At 38.7% G+C, this 16106-nt stretch overlaps 1 protein-coding gene across 1 annotated transcript; it reads left to right on the top strand.

The window, feature by feature from the left end:
* The first annotated feature begins 5152 nt into the window (after positions 1-5152).
* Positions 5153-14176, top strand: CCR6 (C-C motif chemokine receptor 6). Its single transcript, XM_064415856.1, has 4 exons — positions 5153-5343; positions 7934-8030; positions 11117-11189; positions 11835-14176. Exons 3-4 carry the CDS (start codon positions 11181-11183, stop codon positions 12918-12920), a joined length of 1095 nt encoding a protein of 364 aa, XP_064271926.1. The 5' UTR covers positions 5153-5343; positions 7934-8030; positions 11117-11180; the 3' UTR covers positions 12921-14176.
* The last annotated feature ends 1930 nt before the right edge of the window (positions 14177-16106 follow it).

The raw sequence follows: 16106 nt of genomic DNA, 5'->3' as shown, positions 1-16106 counted from the left end.
ACTAAAGCCTCAGAGTAGTGAGAGCCCACTGGGGATGAGTGGTATACCAGTGTAAATTTAGATGCCTGCCAAGCCTTTCTAACAAACTGGAAGATGAAGTGAAGCAGGACGTGGTTAATACCAATTCACTTTTCAAAATCTCAGCAGTAGAGGCAACCAAAACATCCAGGGAATAAAGGACTGTGGGTTGCCAGCTTTCTCCAGTGTGTCCTCACAAATGCATATACCTTTCCCCCTCAGTAAAGAACATGTTTGTGCCACACAGCACAATCACATAATCCTAAAATCATGGAACAATTTGGTTTGGAAGAGGCCTTCAAAGGTCGTCTAGTCCAATCCCCCTGCAACAAGCAGGGACAATGCCATGAAGAGATGAGCAAGGTGCCTGGGCAGTCATCAAAAATAATCTAACTTGGAGAAAGATGAATAGATCCTTTGAGGGCTATACTGCTTCTGCCGCCTGAAATATCTGGCATAGCTCTAGCTCTGCACCAGGTAAAGAAGATACACTGAGAGACCTGTTAAAAAGTTTTGCTGCAGATGAAGAAATTTCCTTGACAAGGCTAAGAGCCATAAATAAGATTCTAGTTTTCCAGGTTATATTGGGTTTGTGTGGAAATGTTTTGGTGGAGGTGGTGGGGGATGCTACAGCTTCCCATGTGCAACAGACCCAATGCCAGACACTCCAAGACAGATGCATTGCTGGTCAAGGTCAAATCTATCAGTGATGGTGGCAGAGCCTCTGGGATAACATATTTAAGAAGTAGAGGGGTGGGGGGAATACTTCACAAGAGCAATGGCAGATAAAGAAGAGAAGAGTAAGAATATAGGAGAGGATATAACAGCTCTAGAGATGCCCAGGTGAAGCAATCAGTGAGTGATCTCTCCCTGCCCTTATCTCATGAGCCTTTTATTACATTTTCACTCCCATGTCCATTTGAGGAGGGGAGTGATAGAAATGCTTTGATGGGCACCTGGCATCCAGCCAGGGTCAAGCCACCAACCAGCATGGAGGTTCAAATCAGTGCCAGAATGCCTACAGAACTGACCTGTCCCTTTGTGCTCCTGGTGTCACAAGGACAGTTCTACCTGAGTAACTGGGCTAACTGTTCTTCACTCTCCAGGCTGTTGCCCAATAGTATAATTTCAGTAGATTTAGCTGTGCTGCTTGATTCTCTAACATACCTGTCCCACAGCATTAGCAAGTTCCTGTCTTTGTGGAAGCTAGATTATATTATATTGTTTTATATATTGTTTTATTGTATATTGTATTTTTAATATAATAATATAGAATAGATTGTATTTATAATACATAATTATATAATACAGTATATAATTATTATATAGTGTATATTATATAATATAGTATAGTAACATAGTAGAATATATAATATAGTGTATTTATAATATATTGTATTTATTTTATATATTGTTATTATATTTATGATTATATTTATTATATTGTTGGGAAACAAACCCATCATCCCTCAGGAATGGATATAAGCACATGCTTGCATTCTCTCTGTGTAACACAAAATTAATCACCTGCAGTTGCCAATTTGTTGTTCCTGGGAAGAAACATTCAGTAATATGCCTCCCATTACTTCTTTGGTTTCTTTTTTTTTACTTTTTCTTTTACCACCTCTAAAATCAAAGTGGAAAAATCAATGTTATCAAAGCCCTAACCACCAGTGATTTCATGCATACTAGAGATCAAATGATAAGAGCAGCTTCCCACTCTTAGAAGGGAAGTGAAAGGTTATCTATCTGCTGCAATATGAATTTAGACAGATGGGTTAGCTGCGCACAACAGAGGATCCTGTGTCAGCAAGTATTTTCCCTGTCATCTGTCTGGCACAATACAGCTCTGTGCATTTCCTTTCCCTCCTAATTCACACAGAAATAAATAGTTATGTTCAATGCTCTAAAGGAATCACAGTGCAACTCTTCTGCTGTGAAAGTTAAGTGCTTGAAACATTTAAAACTTGTTAAAAGCAAAATTATTTAAACGTGTTTGATTGTCTCACTGATTAGTATCTGACCACAGAGAGGATAGTGATTAGGACACAACTTCCTTCCTATACCAGCCTGCACAAATGGCATCTCAGCAGTGACTGTATGGGAGCGGAAATTCCTCCTGTCCAGATGACCTGGAAGGAGATTTTCCTCCTTGCAGAGCAATTTCTTGTGGCAGTTTCTCTCTGGGTAGACTCAGATCATTGGTGTGGTTAGTGGAATAGATGTAAAATGAGGGAGTCATTGTCTCATTGAAGTGGCCAGGCAGTACTTCCAGTTTGTCTTTGCAATCAGCAAAATCACAGCTCACGTGCTGAAAGGCACGTGCTGTAACTTGGTCCACGCAGGAGGAAAGAAATCATCTCTGATCTATATCCAGCCAAGAGAGGGACTGCATATTGTGCAGACACAGATTCAAATTTCATTCTTCCATTTCATCATCTGTGGCTTTAGGTGTGAGCTGGGATCACAGATGCCTTTAAACTTCCATACCACACATGCAGTTGCAGCATTAGGTATATAAACAACTTTTAATCTATTTTTAGCTCTTACTCAGTCCGTGAAGCCCACTGCTGGAGAGATGGGATCGGGGCATTCCATGGTGTGGGTCTCTTGTAAAAAAGAGACATATGAAGAAAGTACAAGTCTAAAATGAAATCAGGTCACTGAATTCAATACATTCACGTTAAAATGTAACTGCTTGGGAGTACAGAGTGATGACAGGCTCTGAGATACTGCTTTGGTAATTATTTCAATGAGACATTAAACAGAGAGTGAATGACTGAGTGAAGCAATAAAAAAATGTTACCACAATGGGTATGATCTGACTAGAGGATCAAAAACACAGGAATTATGTCAGCAACTGCATACTTAGCTCTGCTTTTATCTTTGTGTGCAACATTTCTGACATGGAAATTCACTTGTCCTCTACAGCCTAATGTAAATACTGGCAGAACTTTGTAAACAATACAGCAGATTTTCTTTCAGTAGACCATTGAGTTCAGAAACCAGTTATTTGGAAATATTATGCAATATTCTGTCTTTTTTAAGGTGATATACTTAATTTTTAAAAAAATTACATCCACTTTATCAAGAATATAATCTTAAGCACTTAAATAAGGGACTGTGACTTGCATTGCACATTCTTTGTTGGGATTTCAGGAATAAACATATATTTTCTGGTCTATAAAATAATTTCTTTTGGGTTGAAAAGGTAAAAAAGTGAGATTACAAGTGCCTGGCAGCTTCACTCAATAGGCCCTTGGCAGTACAAGGGTTGTGTTATTGTGTTCATCACTGTTAGGGTTCATTACTTCTGCCATAACCTGGGGAGATTCTTCTACCAAAAATGGTTCTTAAACCTTTTTAAGATATGCAGTCAAAAGGGAATAGCAAAAAAGAGACCAAATACAGCATAATCTGGAAAAAACTTTTTCTTAAAGTAAAAACCTTATTATTTCAATAAACCAGATTTTTCCTTCAGAATGCCTTTAGCTATCCCAGAAATATTCTGATGAAAAACTGAAGTGTGTTAAAGGAAAAGCCTTGGAAAAGCTGGTCTTATCTCTCATGGGTGTTCGTGTTCCTCATGATTTCTATTCCTTTTTCTGTCTAAACTTCTGTGAGATCTTAGATCATGGAATGACATTACTCACTGCCTGCTTTCTCTGTCCAAAGTTGGGAAACCTAGCCTGACTGATAAGCTGAGACTACAAAAGAGGATAAAAACATAAACCAGCATATGATAAGTCAGATGTGCATCTTGGTGCATTTTACAAACTAGCATTTTTAAATTTTAAATTGAAAAGTTTTATTTTACAACTTTGATTTATCAACATTTTCTCCAATAGAATAAAATCTGTTTAACCAGCTTCTCTGAAGTCAGTGATTATCAACAGGAGGATGCATTTATTGCTCTTCATGATTTTCTTTCTGAAACTCAGGCTCGCTATGAGCTCAGCTGGTTCTAAGAAGTGATGCTGCAGTGAAGCAGAGGAGTGCTCTGAGTATGACTGTGCTCCTCCTTCAGAAATTCCATGTTTAGTCTGACAAGAAATCACATCTTACCATGACTAGTAAACTCTTTCCCATCAGATTTTTTTTTCAGCCTGACTTCATTTTCAAGATAAATATCGAGTGCATTGGTGGAAGAAAAGTGATGGATTGTGATACCTGACACATGCAGTCATACCGTGGGCTGGAGGTGAGCCCTAAGCGCTGACTGTGCAAGCTCCTTCCCAAGTGCTCTGTTTACAATGCTACCCATTTAATCCCTGAACCCTAGTTGCTCCAGTGAAAAAAAAAACAAACCCTGTAGAAGGCCGTTAGGATGGCTCTGTCTTCCCTGACTAGCTTGACAGAGGTGACCAAGTGATAAAAATATTGGTGGATGCTGGTCAGTGCAAGATGTATATCAGTCACTGATGCCTCATAGTGTGAGAGGAGGGCTGCATCTGGCAAGGGGGATAATGGGAGCAGATGGGAGTGAGGTAGAAGGGGAACAAAAATGATCAAAGGGGAAGGAAATGAGGGGAATTACAAAATGTAATGCTGAAGAGAAATTATAAAGACAACAAGAGATAGGAGTAAGAGAAATCTAGAAAAGCCGAACAAAGAAAGAGGAAGAAACAGGGAGAACAAAAAACTAAATGCAGAAATACCAAAACCAGCAAAAATGTTTGACAAGAAGTGAAAAACTAGATGAAAACAAAAGAAGGAAATTTGCATAGAATTAATGCTGAAAAAATATATATTGACAATGTAGGATGATCATTATTAAATTAGAAAAATTAAATAGGTAACATAAACAACTTGAATGCAAATACATAATTTACATTTTATAGTCCAAAAGAATAATGAAGAGACTAGAACTTCAGCTGATGGCTAGGTTTTTTAATTAGATTAGACTGATCTAAATTTAACTGAAAGAACATGATATCAGGTTGGAAGAGCATGGGTGTGCATGCTGCCTTTCTTTTAGAATTAAAAAAGATGACATACTGTGTCATTTCAGAAGAAACTTGTGGATTCTGGAACAACTCAGAAAATGGCTTAGCTTTCCCTATCTTTAAATATTTTCTCTCCTTAATTACTGGTGGCAGAAAACTAACATGTGGTGAGATTTGAAAAACCACAATTACCATATTAGCTAAGCAAGAGCAGATTTCCTTTCAGAGCTCTAACATATGAACCAAAAATAGCTAACACACAGATTAACAAATAGTTGTGTTGAAAAGAGCGAACTCTTTCCACTTGACACTGTGTGAAGGTAAAGCAAAAAGCACCTGTAAAGAAGGCTGACTGATTGAAAGAAGCTGTGTTGAAAAGGTAAGTTGGACTAGGTACCTTGTGGTAAATTTGGAATTCATTAAACAGTGAATTCTTCAGCTTCTGAAGTATTGTTATTTATGCTGGATATTGAAAACATTACAGACTAAAAGCACAAGATACATTTAAATTAGAAAACACCTGATAATGGAACAACGTGAGCAACAGTTTTTGTAAAGGATCAGCCTCTGATTTATCTTTAATTAAGCATTAAAAATCTGATGTATATTTTGATGACTCTCATTCCATGAAAATATGTTGGTAATATTCAGTTTCCTCACAGGCTAATCTTGGTATTCCAAAGGTAAGTTGTTGTCTGAGAGAGATGTTGGAAGCTGTTACTAGAAGTGCTTGTCTGAATATGTATTACAATCATGACAGACTTGGTGATTTGAAGTCATAGATGGTTTTCTAACGGAGAGGGATTTTCTACTTCTGTTAGTCATTATCATTATGAGTGCCATGTGTTACAATTGTCTTTGTGCAATGAAGACAATGCACAAAGGTTGTAGAGATCCATCTCTTCACTCCCCAATTTATGAGAAAGAAACACGAGAAATGTTTCAATGAAATATCCCACAATGACATGTCAGCAAATTACGCTACCAACAAAATGTGTTCCTACTCTGAATTTGCTACTTTTAACAGGGTTTGAGCCCTTGTTTCGAACTGTCAGAGACTGTGAACAGGAATCTGGTTTTCTTCACACAGGTCTTACAGAAAGTGAGTTTTCTGTAAACAGGATTGAGGCTGCTATATATAGCTATGTTACTACAAAGAGTATATGCACATCAGTTTAACAGGAGTAAATGTACTGTGCCTTGCAGCACTTGAGGGATAGGAGATTTCAAAATGAAGCTTGTGTTTTCTTTCTAAGAAGGTCCAGAAAGTACCTTCCAAACCTCAAGTTAATTCAAAGATTTCCATTATTACAATTTGACATGCAAATAACAAGTTAGCAAACCAGCACAAAAATGCAGTTAAAAGGAAAGTCAAAGCCCCTTTCAGGAAAAGTTCAAAGGATGGCCTGAAAACCTGGGAAGTTTTAATGATGGAAATTGTTATGAACTATAAAATTATAAGTAAAGAGTGGGGAGTACTTCTATATTGTGATTAAGGATGTCTTGTGAGATTCACAAGGACTGCTGTCTTGACCTCTTTGTCTCTGCACTGAAACTCCCACATCTTCTTTCCTCCATGTTACCAGACTTTATAAAACCATTTTCAAGTGCTTAGCTATGTTACGGATTTAATAACAACCTGCTCCTGATCTGTGATGGCAGGGAGTGGTTTAGTCCAAACAGTGATGAGGAGGCCAAATGAATCTTATAGTGACCCTGATGAAATTATTTGAGTCACAGATAGATTTCACACTTTTTTGCTTTGTATGCAACAAACAGTGAAGATTGCTGCTCAGCAATAACAATCAAAACATGCTTTCACCACATATGCGTGCACATTTTGGTAAAACAATACTCATTTCAGGGCTTTCAGGTATCTCTATGCTGCTCCATGCACATGTATTTGGTAATAGCTGAAGTCTTGGATCCTGTGAAAATGGGCCATTGAGAAAATGACATGTGCCTGCTTAGATATTATGAACCATTATAACATGGTGTTTTAAATGTACCAGCTCTCCTTTTGACAGCAGGCAGTATTTTGTTCCATTCACTGGGTGTGGTCAGGGGAAAGGCGCACCAAAATTAAGCTGGTAGGGAGCCACTGCTACTGTGATATGCTCTGTTTAGGAAAAAAGTGAGTGAGCAGAACATCTGTCATCCTGCATTTCTTTAGGTCCAGTGCTCTATTAATATAATCATATCTTAGAATCTTACAAGGCTGTCTGTATTTATGCCATTTTACCTTTTTATTTTCTTTTTTTTCCCCCTTCCTGCTAATGCAAACATCTAAGTTGTGTTCAAACCCAGGTCTGGAAAAGAAACATTTCTAGGTTTTAAAATTCAGGAACCATGAAATTAAATTAAAATTAGTTCCAACTAACTTAGCAACAGACTTGAACAGCATAAACATGAATGGTAAATGCTTGTGCCAAACAGGCAAATGCAACCACATTTTACTTATCTACCTGCATTTGCACATTTTGTGTTTGCAGATCTGGACAAACATTTGGGTTGTATGCACCTTGACATATAACAGATTTTACTTTTTTTTCTTCTAAAACAGCTGCTAATCAATTTGGTAATTATTACTCATCTCATTTCACAGTTTTAGTCTAAGCAGACTTGTTGATTTAAATGATTGATCTTGAAACTACTCATCTGCACGACATTAAGTGCACCCTTTGCAAAACCATCATAAGGACATTTCTGAGCAAAATGATAATTAACACCCTGCTTATTATGATTCTGATTCTAGCTTGATCATTTTAAGAATAATGTCATTACATAGGTAGACTAATAAGTAAATTAATAACATATTTGCCTCCAGCTTGAATATTTTCAGCACAACAACATTTTTCTTTACATGAAAAACCAGGTTATTGCTGTTGCTTGTGAGAAGGAAGTGGTGGTTATTTCAATCTATCTCTGTACCTTTAACTAATGCTGTTATTTCTTGTTTTCTAAATTAGAGTGTACTCTTGTTGAGGCTGATGGTAAATGTGCTTGAGGAAGCCAAAAGAATCACACATTCTCTTTCATCTGGCCTTCAGACTATTTTCAAATCGGGTAAGTACTAAAATAAAACAGGTAATCTATAATCTGTGTATATGTCTGGCAAATATGTTAAACTGAACATGTAAGTGGGATTCTACTTACAAGGATGGACTACTCTTAAAAGTAATTAATGACTGAATTCTTTTCTTCATAGAATTCTGTCCAGGTCTGTATTTATTCATTGTGTTTTGTTTGTATAATTCAAATAGTATATTTGCTCTTAAGATTGCAGTTTAGTTCTTATGTTTGAATACTTGCACACTGCTTTCATGGTGAAAAGAAATGTGATGATGTGGATGAAGTGGAAAAAATACTAAGCTCAAAAATTCAAGGCTTATATATTTAATATTCAGAACATAGGTGTTTTTGAGTGCACATGCACAGACATGTACTACCCATATGTAGGACATAACCAATGTTAGGACACACCACCTTATATATATATATATCTTAAAATTTATTTTTATATTTACCTAATACATTAATGCTAAATAAAGATGTAAATATTCAGATTATAAATTATAAAGGTGCCTACTGAAACACTGTTAGAAAGATTTAAGTTGAAAAGTACATTGTGTTTACAAGAGTTATGATTCAACTTCCTCAGCAGCCAGTGCATCTTTTTAAAAACTTCTGCGAATGCTGTTTCAGATTCAGAAAAGGAAGTCAGTTCAAGAGATTTAAATCGTTCTAAATCTGATCTCTGCAATTCTGATTTCATTTTGAGTCCTTTGCTACAACTCTCATATTGACCATCCTCAGGAAGCTTCTGCTGGACAGTAGAAGTATTTTTGTGAATAAATGTGTGGCTGGTGGTGCCTTTTTGAATTCCTGTAGGATCAGGGAGAATATGCATCTCTCCTGCGATGAGTAGTTGTTGTTCCCCATATGATCTCTGCTGAGCTCTTCTGCAAACTAGAGAGCCTTTTCTTAGTGATCATCTGAAGAGAGCTCCCTTCTTAGCCATTCTTGCAGGCTGTAGGAAATACCCATGGCTCCCTTTCTTCTAAATGCCCTCACCCAATCACCTTCCTTCTGTATGTTATGCTCATGTTTCAGGGTGACTTTGTCTGAGTGGAATGAAGAACGACTTTTAGATAGAAGATATGCTGTCAGACTCTCTTTGTATATTTTAACCATGTAGGTCTTAAAAAGACATGAATGGCAGACACCCAGAATGGCATTTTTCTCTCAATGATAAAATAACAGTTTCTAAAATAATAACCTAGACAAGTACCCCTTTAATTCTGTCCATCTGAAGAATTGCTGTAGCTGCCAAGTACAAAGGGTAACAGAAACAGCAAGCAAGGTCTCAAGTGTGTGGCTGGATGAGATCAGAAAGTGTAAAGCAGTGGACAGTGACTAAAATAGTGCAAAGATGGGCTAAGGGACCACAGCCCCTGGTTAATTGCATAACTTTCCCGCTTGCCCTATACATCTCTGCACTTCTGAGAGACACCTTTAAGTTGTTTGAGATTTGCTTCAGAAGGTGTTCAAGCACTTTCAGGCTGTCATATTTCTGCAGCTTCTAAAAATCAGCTTTGAAAACCCAGCAGACAAAGCCGGAGATATAGTTAAAGATTTCTTTAAAGGGCAGGAAATCCAGATAAACTGTGATGCCTTTGCTACATTGTATAGTTCAGGTCTTTACCCAGCTGCAGCCCTCTGTCATGAGCCAGCATCCCCACATGAGTCATCCTCATTATGCTTTTGGAGAGGGTTCTGTCCTTTCCCTCCCCCAATTTCCCCATTGTATCTGGACTTCATCTGCTCCATTTTTACAAATTCTCTCTCTCATTTTCAACATTAGGTAATTCCCAAACAAGAAGGTTTTGGTTTTGTAGACTTAAAGCTGACCCATGTGCTCTTCTCAATTTGTAACACAGCAAAAAGCAGAAAAACTCTAGACAAAACTGTCCTTCACAGCCTTGACAAATATGGGACCTCATGTCATCCTGTCCCTGAAATTACTGCCTTGCTGATAGGTGCGGTTCTCAGACAACAGTTAATGGAAAGAAGGGCTGAACTCTTGCAAGGGGAGTCTGAGGAATGAAATCTCCTGCCTATGAGCTCCTGTGTGAGGCTGAACAAATTATTTAAGCCCAGCTTCCTGTGTATGGTCACCAATGGTGTGTTCCCCATTTTATTTTTCTGTGACTTTAGAATCTGTGATCTGTTTTGCAGAAGTATGATCCTGGATGCCATCAGTCAATGAATTTAATCCTTTACCAGCTGAAGTCCTTCATAATTTTAAGTACTCTTAGAAGTGATGTTGAGAGGGATACATGTCTCAAACTGATCATCTTAAGTGGATACTTAGCTCTAATGACTCAGATTCTCCCTTTTAAATAAAGGTGGTAATACTTCTTCACCACAGGGTGTTGTGCAAATTAAGTAAACCCAATCTGTAAAACAGTTAGGTATCACAGTGATAAAGAAAAAAATTTTTTTCATAGGGTGCTGTCGGAACTGCACACTGAACACTGCACAGTAAGTCTGTGCACTGAACAAAGACAAAACATCAGTGCTCGGTCTGTTCATACATTGTGTACTATCCTTTGCACTATAAGAAGTTCTGTTCTGTTGCTCTTCTATTACTTCACTAGTGTAATAAAAAGGACAGATAATGTTACGTTGAAAGCGCTGAGATCCTGATAAAGTGTGAGAGTGGAAAAAAAGGGTAAATTGTTGCATCACTGTTATGAAGTATACTAAGGGAGTGCTGTTTATTTTTTCCATATTTTCCTCAATACACAGATTGCCATTGTCATACAGAAACTCCCAAAGTAAAATTTAATTTATTCTAATTTCTAGTGTGCAAATCAATGTGAAGTAGCGGTCACATATTCTCATATGTAATTTATTAGCCTATGAATAAACATTCAATATATAAGTCTGTGCTCTTAGTAATACTGATAAAAACTATTCATTTTCTACAACTACATTTTCTACTACATTTTGTAGAGATGTGTGATTTCTTAACATGCTCCAGTGATGAGGTTGTGTTTTGAACAGGTTTTATTTCCAGTTTTGTTTTTCTACTTGCTCACCCTTTTTGCACTGGTTTTCTGGTCCAATCTACTTTATTTTCTTTTCAGAAATACTTGGGAAAATATTTTAAGGTCCTTCTGAACATATTTTTCTGAGAAGTGTACTGCCAAAATGAATTTTGTAAGTACCTAATTTATAAACTATGTTAGCATATCAATAAAGCAATGACTCTGTAAGACCCAGTTTCTTGAGACTGTAGATCCAAACACTGTAATTTCAGGAGTGAAAATCTGAAGAGATGCTTCTGACAGCAGACTTTGCTGTCAAAGCACACTGTTTATTGGATTTTCACTACAGGTGTGGTGTTTGTGGTGCAGGTGAATGTGTCTCAGACTAGCTATCATAGATTGCCTCTCTAGTTGAGTAGAGAGAAGCAATCATTTTTGGGCTTGATTTAATCAAGCTACATTAGTATGAAATGCATAGTATCCTAGAAAGGCCTTTTTGCCTTGTGTGATGGTAAAGGAAGACTAGATCCCTAATTCAAATTCAGACTTTTACACTGTAGATTCTTCTGTGACAGCAGACTTGTCCTTTCTGCACAATGCATTTAAATATGGCCTTTGGGACATTCAAAAGGATTATTTCCACATTCACATTTTAAGTATGATTTTATGAAATTTCCTAGATAGTTCTTACAAGTCTTGTCTGTAGAGTTAAATGCATTTGTAATTGGAATGTGTGGTCAGTTATCTATCATGTTTCTACCATACAGGGATTAAAGATTAACATCTGTGTGTTAACTGGTGTTCTCCTTTTTGACAGACAGACCCTCGATCCACGGATTACCCCTATTATGCAGACTATGCTTCTCTGATCATGCCACCTTGTTCTAAGCTGGAAGTCAGGAACTTCACAAAAGCATTTCTGCCAGTTGCATATTCATTGATTTGTATCATCGGCCTCTTTGGTAACATTTTTGTGGTGATCACTTTCGCTTTATATGAAAGAGCTAAGTCCATGACTGATGTGTACCTCTTCAACATGGCCATAGCAGACATACTGTTTGTTCTTACTCTTCCACTGTGGGCAGTGAATTATGCTGCTGATGAATGGACTTTTGGTGATTTAATTTGCAAAATGACTAGAGGCATCTATGCAATCAACTTCAGCTGTGGCATGCTGCTTTTGGTCTTTATCAGTGTGGACCGGTACATTGCTATCGTACAGGCAACAAAGTCTTTTAAACTCAGGGCAAGGACTCTTGCACATAGTAAACTCATTTGTTTGGCTGTGTGGATATCATCAATTTTAATCTCTAGTCCCTCTTTTCTGTACAGTGAAAGTTACAGCTTCTCCATGAATGAAACCAAAGAGATTTGTGATCACAGATCTGCCAGAATGTCTGAAAGCACAATGCTGAAATCGTTGCTGCTATGGCTACAAGTTTCATTTGGATTTTTTATACCTTTCATATTCATGTTTTTTTGCTACACCTTCATTGTCAAATCCTTACAACAAGCTCAGAATTCCAAAAGAAACAAAGCTATTCGTGTGATTGTATTAATTGTAGCTGTTTTCCTAGTTTGCCAGGTACCTTATAACATTGTTCTTCTCATAACAGCTGTCAACATGGGCAAAATTGACAAATCTTGTGACAATGACAAGATAATGGCTTATGCAAAATACACCACTGAAGCCATAGCATTTTTACACTGTTGTGTGAACCCTGTGCTCTATGCGTTTATTGGAGTGAAGTTCAGAAGTTATTTTGTGAAGCTAATGAAGGACCTATGGTGCAAGAGACACAAGAAAGACAATAAACGTAGTTCAAGGACAAACTCTGATACTTATCATTCAAGACAGACTAGTGAAATTCTGACTGACAATGGATCATCTTTTACTATATAATACAATTTGAACGACATCAGTACTGAAGGACTCTTCTCACCAAGAAACCCAAACCAATGTCACTGTGCATGTGACAGCAAATCATCTGAGCTTTTCTGTGCCTCTAAATGAGATCCAATGATCTATACCTCCTTTTAGGAAATTAGTTTAGATAAAGGAATAATACTGTTCTGTGTAAACCTAAAGCCTTATTCACTTAATGCTCTTCTAAACTACATCCTCTTAGAATTATAAAGAAAGTGAAGTGTAAAGAGGAACCCTCATCATTGTGTAAGGAAAAATTGCATCTAATCTGTCCTACAACACTGAGATATCCTCAAAATAAGAAAATTAATAAGGTTATATCTAGGCTCTTTCTTACATTTATGTCGTTTCTGTTGATTACTTCTGCCTGGAAATCCTAGTGAAGTGTAGCTCTCCACTGTGCTTATATTGCAGACAGGTCACATTGTGACAATACTAACCCCAAAGAGATGGCATTTGAGCAAAGCACAACAAAGAATACAAACTGCAAAATGAAAAAACAAGCTCAGGACTGCTGACAGAGCTGGGTGCTTGGTCTTGAACAGCTTGCCCAGTGCTATTCTGAACAGAGAGTGAAGCTCTGCTAGAGTTTCCTCTCATTGTCTGGCACAGGATTCAGATGCTGGAATCCAACAAAGCTGATTACCTGATGAATATCTCTTTGTGAAAAGTTGCCTCTTTCTAGCTGAGATTCACACTCAGTTTTTTAAAAGGCAGCTAACTGGATAAAACTGCAGTTGTTCCAACACAATTTGTTGGCATGTGATTGGTGACATAATATGAAGAATTTCTTTGTATTTAGCTACCGCTAGCAAAGATTCCTTAGGAATGCATTTACTGGCTCAAATATGCATATATATAGTTTCAGAAATTAGTTTGAAGTTATTGTCTAAAAAAAGTGCAGAATCTGACTTAATTCAGCCAAAATTTTAAGCTGAGTCAGTATTTGACTCACTATGAATATAAGAATATTTCTAATAAATGCAATTAATTTTACCCAGCCTTACTCTTCAGCAAATCCTCAGTGGATCTTCCGCTCATTGAGTGAGTTTTACTACTGTTGCAGTCACTGTGGGACAGTGAGGTAGACAGAAGCAGGAGCTGAATATCCCTTGAGGAAATTATTAATAGGGCACATGAAACTAGTACTGCCTTGGCTGGTACAATCCATCCTTGTTTCCACTGCAGGGATTTTTAAACATCAGTATCAGATATGATAAAGATTGCATATATTTATCCTAGCTGAATAGCAATTTTGAAAAAATATGATAGAAAATTATGTAAATACTGGTGCATGCATTTGCTGTACATAGCAATGAAGATTTTCTGGAAGAGAAGTCAGCAAATAAAAGTTGTAACTGAAAAGGAAAAAAATCTCCTTATATCTCAGTTCCTTGCTATGAAATATTCTTTTACCCCCTGCAAAATCTGTCACATCTGAACAGTCTGTCCATCATGGGCTCCCTGAGGGAGTGTGCCCCAGGGTGGGAAGTTCAGAGCTGCAGAAACTCCCAAGGCTCCAAAGTGTATCCCCCCACATCCTGCCACCCCACTACCATGCCTGCACTGGCCTTCAGCCACTGAACAACCCAAACACTGCCCCAATGGGGTTAAGGGGCCAGACAGCAGCCAAGGGATTGTCACTGACCAGGCACTGTCACTGTCCCAGTGGTCACCTGTGGTGACTTACTGATGGACCCTAGAAGAAGGCAGGGAAACTGTGCCATACTCTTCCTGAAGTGGTTAGTGGAAAGAGCACCCTCCCTCTGCGGGGAGGGCAGAGAAAGAGAACAAAGCAGGGTCTTGCTTTGAAGAAGCAGGAAGACTCTTCTGCAGAGAGAGGGGTCAGCCTGGGGCCTCACAGGTCGTCAGCCCCTCATAACTGTGAGGGACCCAGGCAAGCTGGAAGGGATGGTGTGGGACAGCTGCCTCAGGCAGGAGCGGCACAGCTTTTGGATTGTGTGAGGGTAAAATGCTCGCTGAATGCATACGGGAGAGAAGTCCTGCTGAGTGAATAGGAGCATGGTACACATGTGGGACCAGAACAGCACTCGGAGCACGAATTGTGCTGGTGCCAAGGCCTTGCCAAAAGTCCTGCTTGAGGTGCAGCCAAAATCTTGATTGCCATGAATGAATGCTTTATCCCTAGGAAAGATGGGGCTAGAGGACAGGGTGGATTCCTGCGATGGTTTAACATGTTTGGCTGCCAAGCATCCACCAAAGCTTCTCTATCATTCCCCTCTGCAACTGGATAGGGGAGACAAAATGTAATGAAAGGCTCATGAGTTCATATAAGAGCGGGAGAGATCACTCACTGATTGCTATGACGGTACCTGAAGAAGTTAATTGGTCTTATTACCAGTCAAAATCAGAATAAGATAATGAAAAATACAACAGATCTTAAAAACACCTGACCCGTCTTCCTCCCCATATGGAACTTTGTTCCTGATTCATTACTTCCTTCCCCACAACTAGCAGTGACATGGGAATGGGGATTACAGGCAGTTCATCATGTGTTGTTTCTGCCACCACTTCCTCCTCAGGAAGAGGAGTCCTTCCCCTGCCCTAGCCTGGAGTCCCTCACACAGAAGACAGTCTTCCATGAATTCCTTTAGCATGAGTTCTTTCCACAGGCTGCAGTTCTTCACAAACTGCTCCAGTGTGGGTCCTTTTCTATGGCTTACAGTTCTTCAAGAAAAAGCTGCTCCAGCGTGGGTTCTCTGTAAGGTCACAAGTCCTTCCAAGAAACCAGGCAGCACGGACTCCTCTCGCCACAGTGTCACAGGTCCTGCCAGGAGCCTGCTCCAGGGCTTCCCACAGAGTCACAAAGTCGCAACCTTTTTCCAAGCATACACCTGTTTTCATGTGGGGCTCCCCCAGGGTCTAGAGGTGGATCTCTGAGCCCCTGTGGAACTCTGAAGGTTACAGGGAGACAGCCTGCCTCACCATGGTCTTCATCATGAGCTGCAAAAGTATCTCTTCCCTGGTGCCTGGAGAACCTTCTCCCCCTCCTTTGCTGGCCTTGCTGTCTGCAGTGTTGGTTCTCTCACGTATTCTCAATTCTGTCTTCTCTGTCTCTGCAATTACTTCTGTACCAATAACTTTTCTTTCCTTATTTAGCATTACTATCACGGCTGATGGGCTCAGGCTTGGTCAGAAGTG

Source organism: Passer domesticus, chromosome 3, assembly GCF_036417665.1.
Source record: "Passer domesticus isolate bPasDom1 chromosome 3, bPasDom1.hap1, whole genome shotgun sequence".
NCBI lineage: Eukaryota > Metazoa > Chordata > Aves > Passeriformes > Passeridae > Passer > Passer domesticus.
Note: the sequence above shows the minus strand (reverse complement) of the source record. Positions and strands in the feature narration are given on the sequence as shown.